Source organism: Microchirus variegatus (assembly GCF_963457635.1).
Source record: "Microchirus variegatus genome assembly, chromosome: 21".
NCBI classification, from domain to species: domain Eukaryota; kingdom Metazoa; phylum Chordata; class Actinopteri; order Pleuronectiformes; family Soleidae; genus Microchirus; species Microchirus variegatus.
This window is the reverse complement of record NC_139822.1, coordinates 6,395,964-6,412,010: the sequence shown is the minus strand read 5'-3', so window position 1 is coordinate 6,412,010 and position 16,047 is coordinate 6,395,964. Positions and strand designations below refer to the sequence as shown.

At 41.7% G+C, this 16,047-nt stretch overlaps 1 protein-coding gene across 1 annotated transcript; it reads right to left on the bottom strand.

The window, feature by feature from the left end:
- Nucleotides 1–475: 475 nt before the first annotated feature.
- Nucleotides 476–15,596, bottom strand: plxdc2a (plexin domain containing 2a; the record flags this gene model as incomplete). Its single annotated transcript, XM_083907802.1, has 14 exons — nucleotides 476–691; nucleotides 1,211–1,368; nucleotides 1,583–1,618; nucleotides 2,580–2,793; nucleotides 2,877–2,937; nucleotides 3,830–3,911; nucleotides 4,026–4,121; nucleotides 4,208–4,307; nucleotides 4,379–4,494; nucleotides 4,582–4,704; nucleotides 5,172–5,241; nucleotides 5,459–5,602; nucleotides 8,573–8,781; nucleotides 15,506–15,596. The coding sequence occupies 14 exons, from the start codon at nucleotides 15,594–15,596 to the stop codon at nucleotides 476–478; spliced, it is 1,716 nt and encodes a 571-aa protein (XP_083763928.1).
- Nucleotides 15,597–16,047: the final 451 nt, after the last annotated feature.

Sequence of the window (16,047 nt, the reverse complement as noted above, 5' to 3'; positions counted from 1 at the left end):
TGACTCAAACGATGAAAACCAGGCAAAATCCATGTACATGTAAATTATATAATATATAATTTACATGGATACAATTGGGAAAAATGTTGCATGTCTACACTCAATACTATCAACCTGTATTATCCCTTGTGTATATAATATTTTACAAAATGTGTACAGCAAAGCAAACAGTGAGTGTTTAAGTACGAAAAATAAAATCATTTGAAGAGTTGCCCCTCAGGTGAAGGTGGGTGTAATGGTGAGGATTTTACACCCAAATATGAGTGAAGTAAACAAGTTTTTTTCCCTAAACTGTATTAAAAGTATTCTACGGCTCAACAAGCAAACATGAGGCCAAACTGCTCATGAATTCTGCCGTTAAATCTGTCCTTAAACAGCTACATCTGCAAAAATATCACCGTTTAAGGAAGAATTTCTAACTTACATTAGAGAACCAGCTCTGTCCACTGAAGCCTTCTGGGATATGTAGTTTTGGTCAGGAGTTGTCAGAGATCAGGAAGCATTCCTTCTGATCAGGGACTATGAATCCTTCTTTCTGTTCGCTCTCTCTTCTGTCGGACATAACAAAAGACTGTTTGGGGTCGATAACCACGTTGCCGTCTTTGTCCTGAGTGGGAGCTTCCACTTCTGCGTATGAAGGCCGCCCAGAACCACGCCTGAACTTCATGATTGGCCAGCGTGTTGGTCGTCGCTGGGGGAGTGAGACACACAAAATGAATACAAGTCTGTACTCAAATGTACTCATTTGTCTGTTTTAAGAATACCCTTTCACCTGCTATCTACTGAAAGAGCATCAGAATAAATGGACTGAATGTGGCATGTTATTTAAGTGAAATTTTCCTGGACGTTCATCTTTAGAGTTTATAGCAAATGGAAGAAAGTTACATTAACTCAAATAACCACCCACTACCCACCACAACTAAACACACAACCTGTCAAACTTTGAAGAAGTGTTACAGCAGCAGAAGCCTAAAAGTAATTGTAGACTCCTTTTTGTGCATGACCTCACTGTATTTTTACCCTTTATCATGGGACTGGAGAAAAACTATTTCACTTTTAATGTCCTTGATGGTAAATAATTGAATCAACAAATTCCTAACCAACACTATAAAGTAAAGGCAGTTGTACCTAATAAAGAGGCTGCTGAGTAGGATTTAAAAGAAAAATGGTGGTAGTGGAAAGTGGTACAAATGTAAACTGAGTCACTGACCTCCATGAGGAAGAGGCTGATGCTGGACATTGGATGGTTGTATATGTAAAAGGACGAGAAGACGATTGCTGCCATGACGACCATCGTCACGACGATACCTGTGAGGAGGCCGATCTGCAGCCGCTCTTCACTCTGTCCTGTATTGTTGACATGTCCTGCTGTGACAGAGGTGAACAGGACTAATCACTAACTGAACTGACGTAGAAATCACATTTTCAAGTGAAGACGGGCATTAAAATAATAATAACATTTTGTGATGCAGACTGTGTGAGCCTGTACATTTGAAACAATGTATATTTCTAATATGTATATCATGCAATCTTTTCTTCTTCTTCTACAAATATATAGTTAAGTAGATAAAACTTGGCTTACATGCTTCATTGATGTGGAACATGATCTTTCCATCATCTACAAATCAAAAACAGTGACATTCAGTGTCAATGTCTGCCACAAAGAGAATCTTGACATCTCAGAGGGAAAACAAAGTGGTTAGGATCAATGTATAGCTTTTGATGCCGATTGCAGGTGGTAGGATTTGGTAATGTTGTCACTGTGGTGCAGAGCCAACATGAGCCGCAAAATCCATGAATCAGTGCTGTTTTTGTCCCCCCCCCCGTACTACATATCAAGAGGGAATTTATATTAATTTAAATCTGCTATCTCATATTTAAGAATTGCCAGAAATAGTGCTGCTGTAGAAAATACTTCCTGGTTTAGGAATCAATAAAGTGCATCTATACATTAAATAACTATCTATCCATTAATAAAACCAGATTCTGCAACAGACGATATTGTCCTGGAACCTTGTCCCTGGAAAGCAAGCTCAGGTTGAGTTCCATACAGTAACAGATCACCATCAGGTGTAAAAAAAACAACTGCTGCCTCGTCCTTGGGGTCAAACAAGTTGGGAACCCATTACAATGTACTTGACTTCAAGTAAAACTTCCCTACTAATAGCAGTTGTACACTTGTGGCTGTTTGTAAACTCAAAAATACTTCAATGTCTTCAAACATGGGCTAAAAAAACAAAAATAAAGGGCCTCTCTGACAACAACAGCGTGATGCACATACGGTATACTGAGTCTTCCCTCAGTAGCTGAGGACACTATGCAGTATTTAACATGCCACTGTATACGCTCAGCAATTATCTAACAGATGCCTGGGAAATAGCTGACCACCTGACCCTCACTGCGAGACCTTAGAGAAAACAAGGGGCGTGGATACTGTGCAACAAATAACATTATTTCACCAGGTGGTAATGACGTCTGCCCTGCCCTAAGTTTAGATCTGCTTTCAGCTTTGGACTTCGTGGAATTACTCTAAAACAAAAACAACATTTGCAAACTGACGTTAACATTTGTCAGCTTACCATCTGTGGGTTTTCTGGTTGAAGGCTGTGGAGTGGATGTGCTGCTGGGTGTTGAGGGGTGGGTGGCGGTGGATGTCGTGCTGAAAGGGTCGGAGGTGATGCTGGAGATCCTCCGCTGCACTGGAGTCTCCGTGACGGGAGTGGACGTGTGAATAGGGTGGTGAGACGTGCCGTTTGTGATGTCAGCACTGCGGAGACACCGGGGATCCCGTCTCTGGGGAAAAGAAACACCGGTATGATCGTTTGTGCAGATGCACAGTAATATGAATCATGCTCTATGTTGAATGTCATGGTAACCTCCTCCGGACAGCCAAGGTCAACCCAGTCTTGCCTGTTACGATCAAAGCCACTGGAGCATCTGAGAATGGAAGTAAATACTGACATTTATACTCTGGAAAACCATCATGTACAGTCAACATTTAAACTGAGCCTCAAAAGGTGGATGGAGGATGGTTTGTTTTTTATTTGTAGTGTAATGGTAAAATTCAATTTCTCTGTCTCAGAGCTACATTTGTCCAACACTGATACCCACCCAGTACAGAATACCAGGTCCGTTGTGTATAAGTGTATTGTGTCTAGCCTGCACCTTCCTGCCACACCAGCAGGGAGCCAGCTCCCCGGTGTCTACAGTGGACTGAGAGGTGTGAAAGCACCGTCTGAATGTGGAGTCTTTGTCCATTGGAGGGGTGGGGAAGGGGAGTTTCTCAGACATAAATGTGAAGGGCTTACTTTGCTCGGGGTCTTTCTAGAGCAAGGACCACTCCACAAGTCAAGATCGACCTTTTCATTGCAATTAAAATAAAACCTTGTCGGTCGGCAGAAGTTCTCTATTTCATTCTCCACCAGCAGAAGAGAAATTTCCACAACAGTAGGCAAAGTTTGTTTACGCTCCAATAAAGGAAGGAGGCATGAAGTGAATAAGAAATGTACGTACAATATGGAGTCTAAATGTAGACAGTTTTTACGCTATAATGTATATGATATACAAGAGCAAGTCTATGTCTGTTCAAATGTTCATCTCATTTAACACACTTTTCATTGACCATTAAGTCATTTTAAACATCAATTTTATGTTGTTGGCAAACTCTTAAAAAAGTGTTTTATTTTAATGGGAATTCTGAAAAGCATCTAAAATAGGCACACAGCCAGATATGAATTGTTCTCTTTATATCTTTGCTGTCATCGACCATGACTGAGGAAAGTGCAGTCTTCTCAGTGTTACGTTCTTGTTGTACACTTTTCTAGTTTACCTTTGTAGTCGACTGCACCAGCTGCAGTTGAAGCCAATCTGAGACTTTACACATGGACCACAGCTGGAGAACTGGAGACATGCTGAGAAACAGAGGGAGAAAAAGTTTAGCCCCTGGAGTAGAAACCTGGATGCTACTTAAGTTGCAGTCTTAGAAATACCTTTGTTTGTATACTACAGTATATGGATCAACTTACTAGGGAGTGGTATAATCTCCACACATGAAGAGTTGGAGATTTTGGATTTGAGGATGTCAACTTTATGATACTCATAGATGGTTCTCCTCCTAACATCTGCAACATGACAAAGAGGATATAATGGTCTTAATAATGAATTACTTGCTAAAAATCTAACTGATAAGAACACATCTGCTGCTTACTGGGAATCTGCTCTATACCATGAAGCACGACAAAAGCATCTGATAAGCCCACTTTGACAGGATGATCGTCAGTGCTGATGTCGCCAATGTCAATCGGAATCTATGAAAGAAAAAAAGAACTGATTTGTTTTGCTTTGAAAGGAGACAATGAAGAAAAGAAAAAAAAGTTACCTCTCTGTATGCAAAGACGATACGTCCGTCACTGTGGAGAACAGCCTGGAAGGTGAACGTCCCCAGACTGACGTCCTGGAGGGGAACGCGGTTCCACTGAACCACCAGTGCACTTCCTGATGTGTAGACATAGTACATTTAAAAAATAAATATACAAGCAGAATACATAATACAGTGGACAGAAAAATGATGAAAACGCTAACCATTATCAAAGTAAAACACAGTTGGGTTTTTGGAAAGGCTTGGGTCAAAGTTTGCCATCAGAGGAGCGATGTACTGAGTCGCTGTGAGCAGCCGGTGGATTATCTCTCCTGTGTAAATGAAACCTGGAAGCAACAAACATGCAGGAGGTTTTCACAATTAGTCTTTTTTTGGGCGGGTTGGGAGACATTCACATTATTTACTGTAAATTGTGGTTATACAAGAGCCCCACTCTCAAAATAGCAAACGCCACCCACACACAAAGCTTCACTCAGTAATTTCACTTAAACTGCTTAAATTTTTGTAAGCAGATCCTCAGCAAGTGCAATAACTTCATGCATGAGCTAAAAAGGTTCTATAAAAGCGCACAGAAATGAAAATATAAACAAAAAATAAATGACAACTTTCTGCTGTAAAATGGTGCTTTTCTCACGGTTTTCTTAGATGATCTCTAGCTGCACATTTAAAAGGGAAATGGTGTAAAATATTATGAAAATTCATCTAAATGTAATATAGCTTATAGTAGAGAAGATCTCGAGCTTGTTCCAACACATTCTCTGCTTTGTGTGAGACAGACGTGACAGTGACTCACCTCCGCTTGTCACTGTGACTTCTTTCAGAATATGTCCGTAGAAAGGAAAGTCAAAGGAAAGATTCACTCTCTGGAAGCAAACACAGACAAAGTCAAACATCGACTGTGTGTGAAAGATGGTCAGCGACCACGGTTACATCAGTGTTTCCCACAGGCTGAGATTGTACATGTGGAGGTGGATGGCCCAGCGTGTGACTGACGCAGAGAGGAGTCTGTAGATCCAGTTACCACAGATGCTCACTGACTGCCTCTGTGCATTCACTTTCAAAGTGTGTCTGATGTCATACCTCAGCCTGTCTGTGGGTGCTGGACAGGAAGCCACGGACCTTCCACTCGTCCTCCTCCATCTCATCGATGTTCACCCACAGCTCTTTACCAGCTGCGTCTCCGGGGCCATAGACTTTAGATGTGTAGTAGGCGTGATCAGTGTCCTGGTGAAAAATAAGGCTAAAAGCTTTAAACCCACACCATGTTTCTTCATGTGAACACCTGTTCCAACAGGGACACAAATAGCTCACCTAATAAAATCTATAAAAGCTTAAAGGTGAAGTAAGTAGTTTATAGTGCCATCTAGAGGAGAGGCTGAAATTTACAACAAAGAACTGCTCCTCTGCTCACCCCCTCCCTTCCCTGAGCGCTACGGTATCCTCAGCCTGTCAAATGTCGTCCTCGTTGTCTTTCTCCGTGTCAGCAGATGAGGTTCGTGAGGCGAGGGAGAGGGCGAGCTACCGCGGCCGTAGCAGACGAAGCGGAGAGAGAGGAGGCGGGACTTCCGCTACAAGTAAAGAGACGCTTGATTTGTTCTCTCGCGTTTGTCCTTACATGCTCCCGTTGAAACATGGCGTCTCGCTGCTAACAGTGGCAATGCAGTAGCGGCCCGCGACCATGTTATTTTACATGACTTTTTGAAACACTACGAAAATGAAACAAAGAATATTATACAGCGACTAGACAATGCAGGAGCACATAATATGTATACAAAAGTGGATTTTGGGTTATATAAACCCATAAATACTACACAGTGTCCCTTTAAGTGTTAATAATACTGTATGTTTGTTGTTGTATCTCTCCATTAGAAAACCTTTGTAGAACCTTGAAAGTTAAGCTTGGCTCACTCCAGCTGCACCGAAGTCCATATGGAAAAATCTATATGTTTGGAGTTGCTGATCGACTGCTGTCTCATTTGGTTAACTTGAGTCACTTGGGCAAGTTCTCCATGGATTTGGTGTGGGGAGTATGCAGTACACAAAACACAAACTACAGCTTCCAGTCACAAAAGGCTGGTGAGAAAATGTGATATTTTACAGTAAGACATTTTTATTAACTGAGTCTTTATTTAAAATGGCCAGATTTGGGGTTTCCCCCCTGCTGAGAGCTGTTTTCAGTAAGAGGTAGAGTCCATGTCACAGGCTGTGTCACAGCATACACAACTTTTGAATTATCCTGAAGTTCATAGCTCATTGCATCTTGATGAACCCCAGTATAAAATAATTTAGTTATACCTGTGTAATACTTGTCCTGAACAAACAAACATCTATTTTCACTATATCACCAGAGTGAGTATTTTCACTGACTCTGGTGAGGTTCTCAGCAAGCTGAGCTGATACTATTTGTGACGTCATCAACCTGCCGGCAACTGATTGGTCAGAGTGTCATCACTTGAAGAGTCACGAGCAAGACGTCCGATACAAGAATCAAAGTGAACAATGCCAAACTAGATCAATTGGGATAACCTCTGCTCTCGGTCACTCCTCACCCCACATCTGTTTGCCGTCAACCCACGTCCTCACCTCCTGTCACCAGTAATGATACTGAACCCATGCAGCTGGGTCGAACTCGCTTGACGCCCCAAGAGAGACAACGGCAGCTGAAGATGGGCTCCTGTATATACTGCCAACCACATCACCGCCTTGCTTCATGTCCGCTGTGCCCAAAAGACTGAGCTCACCAGCACACGCAGGAGTGTGGAACAAGGTAGACTCTCTCCCGACCCAGTGTGACAACTCACTGGGTGGAGTGTCCACTGCCACTCTCTGCCACCCAGGTACCTGTGTCCCGCCCGCTTCTCGGCTGGGCTGGGGTCGGCGGTTTGGACTGGGGGGCAGCTGTGGAGCCTCAGGGCGCTGGCGCTGGTGCATGCACAAGGTACTGGACAGGACAGGTAAAAAAAAAAAAAAAAGTTGCAGAGTTGCAGAACCACTCACCAGACTCACCTCTCACCTGAAGTCCTTCGTCTGGTCCGGTGAGGCAGAGGGAGCTTTCTCTCAGTTAAAGGAACTGTTTACATCTGCACCCAGCCTGATCCTGACCGCCAATTCATTGTGGAGGTGGACACCTCCGACACCGGGGTGGGAGTGGTCCTCTCTCAGTGATGCACCAGCGACCAGAAACTCCACCCTTAGGCCTTCTTCAGCCGCCGTTTCTATCCCGCCGAGAGACATAACGACGTGGGAAATCGTCAACTACTGGCGGTGGTGCTGGCACTGCAAGAATGGAGACACTGGTTGGAGGGGGCCACCCAGTATTTCATCGTCTGGACTGACCATAAAAACCTTTCCTACCTCAGAAACGCCAAAAGACTCGGGAGTTCAGTCTTTTGGCGTTTCTGAGGTAGGAAAGGTGGGGGGAGGGTCGGTGGGCCCTGTTCCTTGGACGCTTCAACTTCTCTCTCACTTTCTGCCCTGGTTCCAGGAATGTAAAGCCAGACGCCTTATCTCGCCAGTTCCCTCCAGACCCACCTTGCCTGGAGCTTTTTGCACTGCTCTGGGCGCTTCTGCCAGCTTGTCATCCGGCTACCACCCCCAATCAAACAGACAAATGGAAAGAGCCAACCAAAGCATGGAGAGCGCCCTCCGATGTGTCACCGCCTGCCATCCAACTGCTTGGAGCTCCTTCCTCCTCTGGTTTGAGTACGCCCACAACTCTCTCAACTCGTCTCTCCATTTATGGCATCTCTGGGCTATCAACCTCCACTGTTTGATTTCCAGGAGGATGAAGTGGCAGTTCCCTCTGTCCAGGCCAACATCCGCCGTTGCCAGGTGGTATGGCGGCAGGTTCGGTTCTCCCTCCAACGTGCCTAAATGCTGGCTCCCCGATTCATTGGTTACTTCCCGGTGGATCGCATCATCAATCAGACATCTGTCCGTCTCAAGCTTCCAGGATCTCTTAACATCCACCCCACCTTCCATGTGTCTCTTCCCAAGCCTATGGTCGAATCTGAACTGTTTGTCTTTGCTTCTGTGACACTGTACATTTCCACATTGTGGGACAATAAAGGAATATCTTGTTTTATTTTATTTTTTATTATTGTCTGTAGAGTAAACCTACCTAATTATGTTGATTACTTGTCATGCCCGAAATAAACGATTCATTCATTCATTCATTCATTCATTCATTCATACCACTATCTGAGTAGAATTGTCATGTCCTTCCATCATCAGGTTGAGATCTGAGTCTTCTGGTTGGTGCTGGTCTCTGTAGTGGTTCCTCTTATCAGCAGACCACTCAGAAGACACAGTCCTGGTCCTGGACGGCCACGTCTTCTCACTGGACTCGTCAATCTCCATGTTTCCATGCAGTCCTCGCTCCTGCATATCACTGTGGTAAAGTCCTATGGGATAAAAGATGCAGGGAGATATTACTACAGTAATCATATAAACAATAGTAAAAAATAAAAATAAAAGATTGTATAATTCAAATCCAGAGATGTGTGTCAAAGAGGATTTGTTATTGAGGTAACACATGATACATGTTAAAGGCTGATAATATTTAAAAGCACATCAATTGACGTGACGCAAATGGCGGAGTAGCAGCTTGACACCTGAGCTCCCACATCGGGCGTTTGTTTGGACATTTTATTTCAGGTTTAAACAGAATAAGGGAGGTAGAAATACTGGACAAGCGATTGGAGAATGCCAGGCACTCATGGCCGACAAGCCGCCTCTTCTGAGCAACGATGAGGTTGACAGTTTGGTGGACAGGATAAAGACGGAGGTGCTTGTTTTCTTTTTCTTGCCCGTACCTTACGGGAGGATACTGATTTTGTCATTCCCATGCTTACTGAATATCTCAGTTAAATTTGCTCCTTTATATTAACAGCGCTGTGGGCCAGGTAATGGCTCTACTGATTGATTTTATAGTAGTTAGGTTGGAAAAGTTTGTAACTGGTCGAGCATCTTCCTCCATAAGTAGGGAGGGTAGTTTGCCCCCTGATGGGTGTTAAAGGGCCAATGTCTGACCCCTAAGTTTGTCTAGTGTCTCTGTTTTTTGTTGTTTGTTGTGTTTAAGTTTGGCAAAGCACTTTGTTTGGTTTTATGTCCATTCTGTGCTTTGTTTTTGGGAGCCCTGTATGCAACTTATATTCTTATTCTCACATCTGTATAGTCAAGATTTCTTATTTGATTTTAAATGGTAGCTGGCCGACCCACATTAAAAATGTGTAGCTGGGATGTGAGAGGGATACACAACCCTATTAAAAGGAAAAAAATTCTAAGTTTCTTAAAAAAAGAACATGTGCACATAGCCCTTCTCCAAGAAACTCACCTGTCTGATATTGAACATTCAAAATTGAAACGGGACTGGGTAGGGCAGGTATTCAGTTCATCTTTTACTAGCAAAAGCAGGGGTTTTGCTATCTTAATTAATAAGCATCTGCCCCTGTGTGACATCCAAACTATCTCGGATAATTCTGGCCGTTTCGTTATGCTAAAGGACTGTCTTCATGGGCAAGCAGTGTCATTTTTGAATATCTACTTGCCTTTCTAATGATTTTATCGCTTATGTTTTTTCTAAGTTTGCTGGCTGGATTGTTGACAACACTGTGGTAGCTGGGGATTTTAACTGTTATTTCTCCTCTATGATGGATAGATCTCCTCCTGTGCACAGTCCAATGTCTAAAAGTGCCAAAGCTATTTCAGATACTTGTTCTGAACTTGGCCTAGTAGATGCTTGGCATGCCTTGCATCCTAGTGATAAGGAATTTGCATTCTACTCCACTGTACACAAATCAAGTAGTAGAATTGATTTTTTTCTTAACATCTAAAGTCTCATTAGAGTAAATAAAGGGCTGTAGCATTGGGGATATTATCATATCAGACCATGCGCCCATTTTCATTGATTTATGTATCTGATCTTAGACCCCCCTGGCCGACCTTGGAGATACAGCTCTTTTTTGAGCTTGAACTTCATGAACTTCAATCTAATTACAATTCATCCCCATCTGATGAACGTAGAAATGATATTCAGATAGTTAAAACTGCCTTATTAACAAAGAAAGCTGAAAAATCTGTTTTTTTTCTCTCAGGCAGAGGATGTATGAGTTTGTTAACAAACCCAACCGTTACTTGGCTAATCTTGAGCCCCCTGAGCCCATTGTTATTTGCTCTGGCTATGGAACCCTTAGCCACTGTCATAGGACAAGATGCCAACATAAAAGGAATTTCTTTAAACGACCGTCGGCATAAAATTTCGCACTTTGCCGGTCACAAATGTTAGATCCCAATAGTTCACAACCATTTCGTTGGTCACCAGCAGGCTTTTCATATTTGGGTATAAAATTTCTCCATATTTAAAAGATCTTTATAGACTCAACTTTGTCCCCTTGTGCAGTCCATATTGTTTCTCCCTATTAACTCCTCTCCATGAGAATCCAGATTTTCCACCTGGTCTCCAGGCCGGCCTAACCGAGTGGAGCCGCAGAGGCATTAATGTAGTTGGTGACATGGTACAGGGCGGTTCAATCCTCACATTCCAGCAAGTGGAAAAACAAGTTTGGTGTTAGAAATAAGGATTTTCTTGAATTTCTACAGGTCCGGAATTTTATTTTATCTAAATTAAAAGGGTTCTCTGGTGGGTTTGCAGTTTCCCCAATTGAGTCTCTGTTAAAAGACAAAAACACTCAGATTAAAGCCTTTACCAAGCGGCTTTACGAGGTACTTTGCAGTCTTAATACGGACAATTCTGATAAAGCTAAAGGCAGATGGGAATCTGATTTGGGTAGTAGAATAGATCCTGACTCGTAGACTACGTTGTTTAACCAATCTTCCAGCTTACTAGCATCTAACTCAGCCTGGGAGAGGCAGTTCAAAATTCTACACAGGCTTTACATTACTCTCGAAGCCAGACACAGAATGAATGCAAACTTGTCAGATTCTTGCATTAAATGTCAATCCGCTGTTGGTTCTTTTTTTCCATTGTCTGTGGACCTGTCCTCATATCCAAAAGTATTGGATTGCAGTAATAACACCGCTTAATATCATTTTCAAGCACCCATTACATCTTGGTGCAATAACTTGTTTGCTGGGTCTAAATGATGAACTATACCGACTGGTTTTCGTAGCAGGGACCTTTTGCATATTCTACTGCACTCAGCTAGGAAATGTATCCTTGCCACATGGATTTCTGATGAAGGTCCCACGCTTAATCAATGGTTAAAGACTGTGACAAGTATTATTCCCTTTGAAGCATTCGCCACCGCCTTAAAAGACAAACCATTCTTATTTTTCCGGATCTGGAACCCCTTCTTGGATTACCTGGGAACCACTAAATCCCAAAGGATTAAGTCAGGACTGATGGAACTGGCCTGGGAAAAGGAAAAAGAAAAAGAATAGGACAGAGTATAACCTATGAGGCTGTAACCGGGACAGTGACTGGTCTAGAGTATCTGGCTTATCAGATGTAAAGTCAGTTGAGTGGACTCCCATTCTCACTTATCTATGTACTTATTTATTGATTTATTCATTTTTTTTTTATTAATTTGTCATGTCTGTGCTTTGGTATTTGTACCATGTTTTTTTTTTATTGTGTCTGTGCTTTGCAAGAAAAGTTCAATAAACATATGTTTGAAAAAAAACATGAACATAATTGTCATAATAATAATAATAATAATAGTATTCGGTAGGGCTGCAAAAATTTCAATTATCAATCAATCACCAACTCTGTTGATAATCAATGAATTGGTTTGAGGTTTCTTCAATAATTAACAGAGGCTTTCAGATTTGTTAGCTTCTTACACGTGAATATTTTTGCTCCAGATAACAAAGACATTTTCCCGGTTTGTCACGATTATTTTTTTAACATGTAGTACATTTATTATATTTTCTGACATGTTTAGGAGCAAATAAGTAGTAAGAAATAATCAACAGATTAAATCTATTATGAAAAGAATCATTTCATATGTCATTTTGGACATAAACATCTCTCAATACCTCAACCTATACATTTACAACACAGCATTCTGCAAATAAACACCATTATTTCAACCTTTCTAATGACCAAAATATAATTTGTTATACATTATAGATCATTAGAAATACAATAGACCAAATGTGCGGTTTACTGTTTTTGTTATGTTGTTCACAGACATGGCCACAAACAGAACCTCTCTGATTGGACAACATTGCTGTGGGCTCTGGAAACTTAGGGCCTGATTTACAAGCTTTGCGCATGCAAAAAACGTGCGCAAACTGGATTGTAAGCACATTTGCGTTGATGCTGATCTACTAACAGGGCGTAACTATTATTGCGTCTCTCAGACGGGCAAAATAGCACTCGCAACCCATTTAGCGTTCTTGCCTTAATGCATATGCAATGTGGGGCGTTTACACGCAATTTTGCGTGTGCTGGGAGGAGAAAATGTAAATATGTATTTAGCACGAGCAAAGTGATTTATCAAACCTGAAACTGATTGCGGTGCTTATGTTTGCGTCTATAATGAGCACTTTGAAAGGCAGGTCTTAACTGGCACAGCGGTGCGCACACATGGCCGCAGTTACGCTGAAGCATAATCCTCTGAGAAATCCATATGTAGCAGGAGAGAGGTTTCCTCTCCGTATTATTAGCCCCATGATTTTTTGACCAATCGCCACTAGAGGGCACATTATATAGGGAGGTGGAATTGATCTTGCGCTCCCTCTCTCTTGCTTGGCTGAGGCCCCATTCGCTTTCTGGTGGCCTCGCTTCCGGGTGATTGACTCGACCTCTTGCAGGTATGTGAACGGTGGCTGCGTTGACAAACTGTAAATACGTGGCATGCGTTAAATCTATTATTATTTATAGAAGATCGCTGTGTCGCTGGGTCCTCCTGGATCTCAGATAATGGGATCGGTGAGACGAGCTCCGTGTTCCCTGCAGGTGTAACAAACACTGCCCGATGGTATGTAGGCTGCTGCCTCCTCTTTGCCACTCACTATCCATGAGTCTTTATTAATTTAGTTTTCTTTGTGACATAGGGGCTGTGATAAGTTGATCGCCCGCCCCTCTGCTGTTTTGCCCGTCTACACACCGGCAAAGTCGAAACTTGCCGGGTGTACTGGAAATGGATGGAGGACGAAAAAGGACGTGGAAGCCTCCGCAGCAGAAGGTCACGCAGATAAAAGAGACCGTGAGTGATATTTCCTGTTCTTTTCGCAAACAAAGAAAAGTTCAACTTCAAATCGTCCAGAGTTGCGCTCAAAGTCGACTCGAAAGAAACTTTTTCGCCAGCGGCAGCCATCTTCCTTGTTTTTCGATTAGCAGAATGCTGAATTCAGTCGCTACTTATGGTCGTCGTAACGTTAAGCCCGCCCACCGCGATGTGATTGGGCCGTCCGTTTCTGTAACTATTTTCACCATCAAAAGTAAAATTTACTTGAGTTGTTGTATTAGTAATAATCGAATTACTATATATTGGAATCAGAGCTTAAAGGTACAATATGTAGTATTTATGGGTTTATATAACTCAAAATCCACTTTTTTATACATATTATGTGCTCCTGCATTGTCTAGTCGCTGTATAATAGTTTTTGTTTCATTTTCGTAGTGTTTCAAAAAGTCATGTTAAATAACATGACCGCGGACCGCGGTTGCATAGCCACTGTTAGCAGCAAGACGCCATGTTTCTACCGGAGCCTGTAAGGACAAACGCGAGAGAACAAAACAAGCATCTCTTTACTTGTAGCGGAAGTCCCGCCTCCACTCTCTCCGCTTCGTCTGCTACGACCGCGGTAGCTCGCCCTCTCCCTCGCCTCACGAACCTCATCTGCTGACACGGAGAAAGACGACGAGGACGACATTTGACCAGCTGAGGATACCGTAGCGCTCAGGGAAGGGAGGGGGTGAGCAGAGCAGCAGTTCATTGTTGTAAATGTAAGCCTCTCCTCTAGATGGCACTATAAACTACTTATTTTCCCTTTAAGAAAAACTGGTACACATCATATGATATGATATTAAGTATGAAGTCAAGCAATTTTATAGCTACTTGATGGGAAATAAATGGAAGAAACATCAAGTAGACAGATTTCTGTGTCCTATTTTCACATGACATAAACAGTTCCTGAGTGTATGCCATGTGGAAAACGTGCTGTCATCCCGTCATTCTGACCCTGCAGTGACAACAGTGCATCCTGACCTCTCTTTTCACAGCACAGGGCGAAAGCATGCTTCACATTCTTCACACCGGCAGACCTGTGTGTGTGCGTGTGTGTGTGTGCGCGTGTATGTGTGTGTGTGTGCACGAAAGTCTGTCTCCATTATATTTTAGTCGGAGTGTAACTGTATCACTGGAACTCAGTCAACTCACCAACTGTATCATTGTCTTTGTTGCTTATTTCCCTTTAGGTTTTCCACAGAGAGTTGATAACACACACACAACCACGACCTCTCATAGAGAGCAGAGACACACCTGACAACAATTACACCTGTACTTAGAGAGTAATCAGCTCCTCCTTAATATAAAAACTACCGCCAGCTAGTGGATGGATGTATTAACACACATGCTGTAATGCAGAGACATTAAACCAAATATTGTTCCCACAATAAAAGCAGGGTTTTAGTTCAGGATTTGTATAAATAATTAACTGTAGAAACTATTTAAATGTCACGTGACACCACATTTTTAGCATAACCATAATTCATACTATAACATAACATCACCATTATCATGACTTGTTTTCATATTATATATAATAATTGCATATGTGTACATGTATTTGTTATTTATTTATTTTAAATACAAAAAAATAAAAAATGAGTTAATATACTGAGCTCTCAAAGTAACACTATTATCACCAACATTAAAATACAGTGGTGTAAATAGGTCGAGCAAAGTCAGCTACAGACTTTTCACAAGAGGCACATTTATTCCCAATAATATATAATATTATTGGGATATAATATAATATTATAATATATATAAATATATATATATTATAATAATATAATAATTCCCAGTTTTGTACATAGTTTGAGAACCATGGTTGTATTCTATTCTAAAAAAAAACCAAAAGTAATGGAATGTCATGCATCATTTTTATGATCATAAGGCACAAACAACAACATATGTATTGTTTAGGACTCACCACTGGCAGATTTGAGCTTAATGGAGCTTATTTGAAACTGGAAAACGATGACCAGTCCTGTAATGATATGAATCGTCTTCTTCATCGACATCCTTCCTCTGACTGACCGTCACTGTCCGCGGGGGGAAAGCAGTGATGACTCGAAAAAGACAAAATAAAGAAAGACAAAATAATCTAAACCTAGTAGTTTCTGTGGCTTCGCAGTGAGCTTCTCTTCTTGTTAACGTCCATGTTAAAGTCAGCTGTGCGTCTGTTCTCTGCAGCTCAGAGGGAAACTATGTGAAACTATGTGAAACTATGTGAAACGCCTCCTTCACATGCTGTCGTAACTTTCACTATTATAAACAATGCCTTTTTTCTTTTATTTCTTCTTAAACTTAGGGGGAAAAACGCATTTGTATATATATATATATATATATATATATATATATATATATATATATTTGTGCCTTTCATAATATTAATATGCATTATTTCAAATCTATGGGGTGCCGAATGTAAAAACTCAGTCACACTTTCCTAGTTGATATATTTTTAACCAC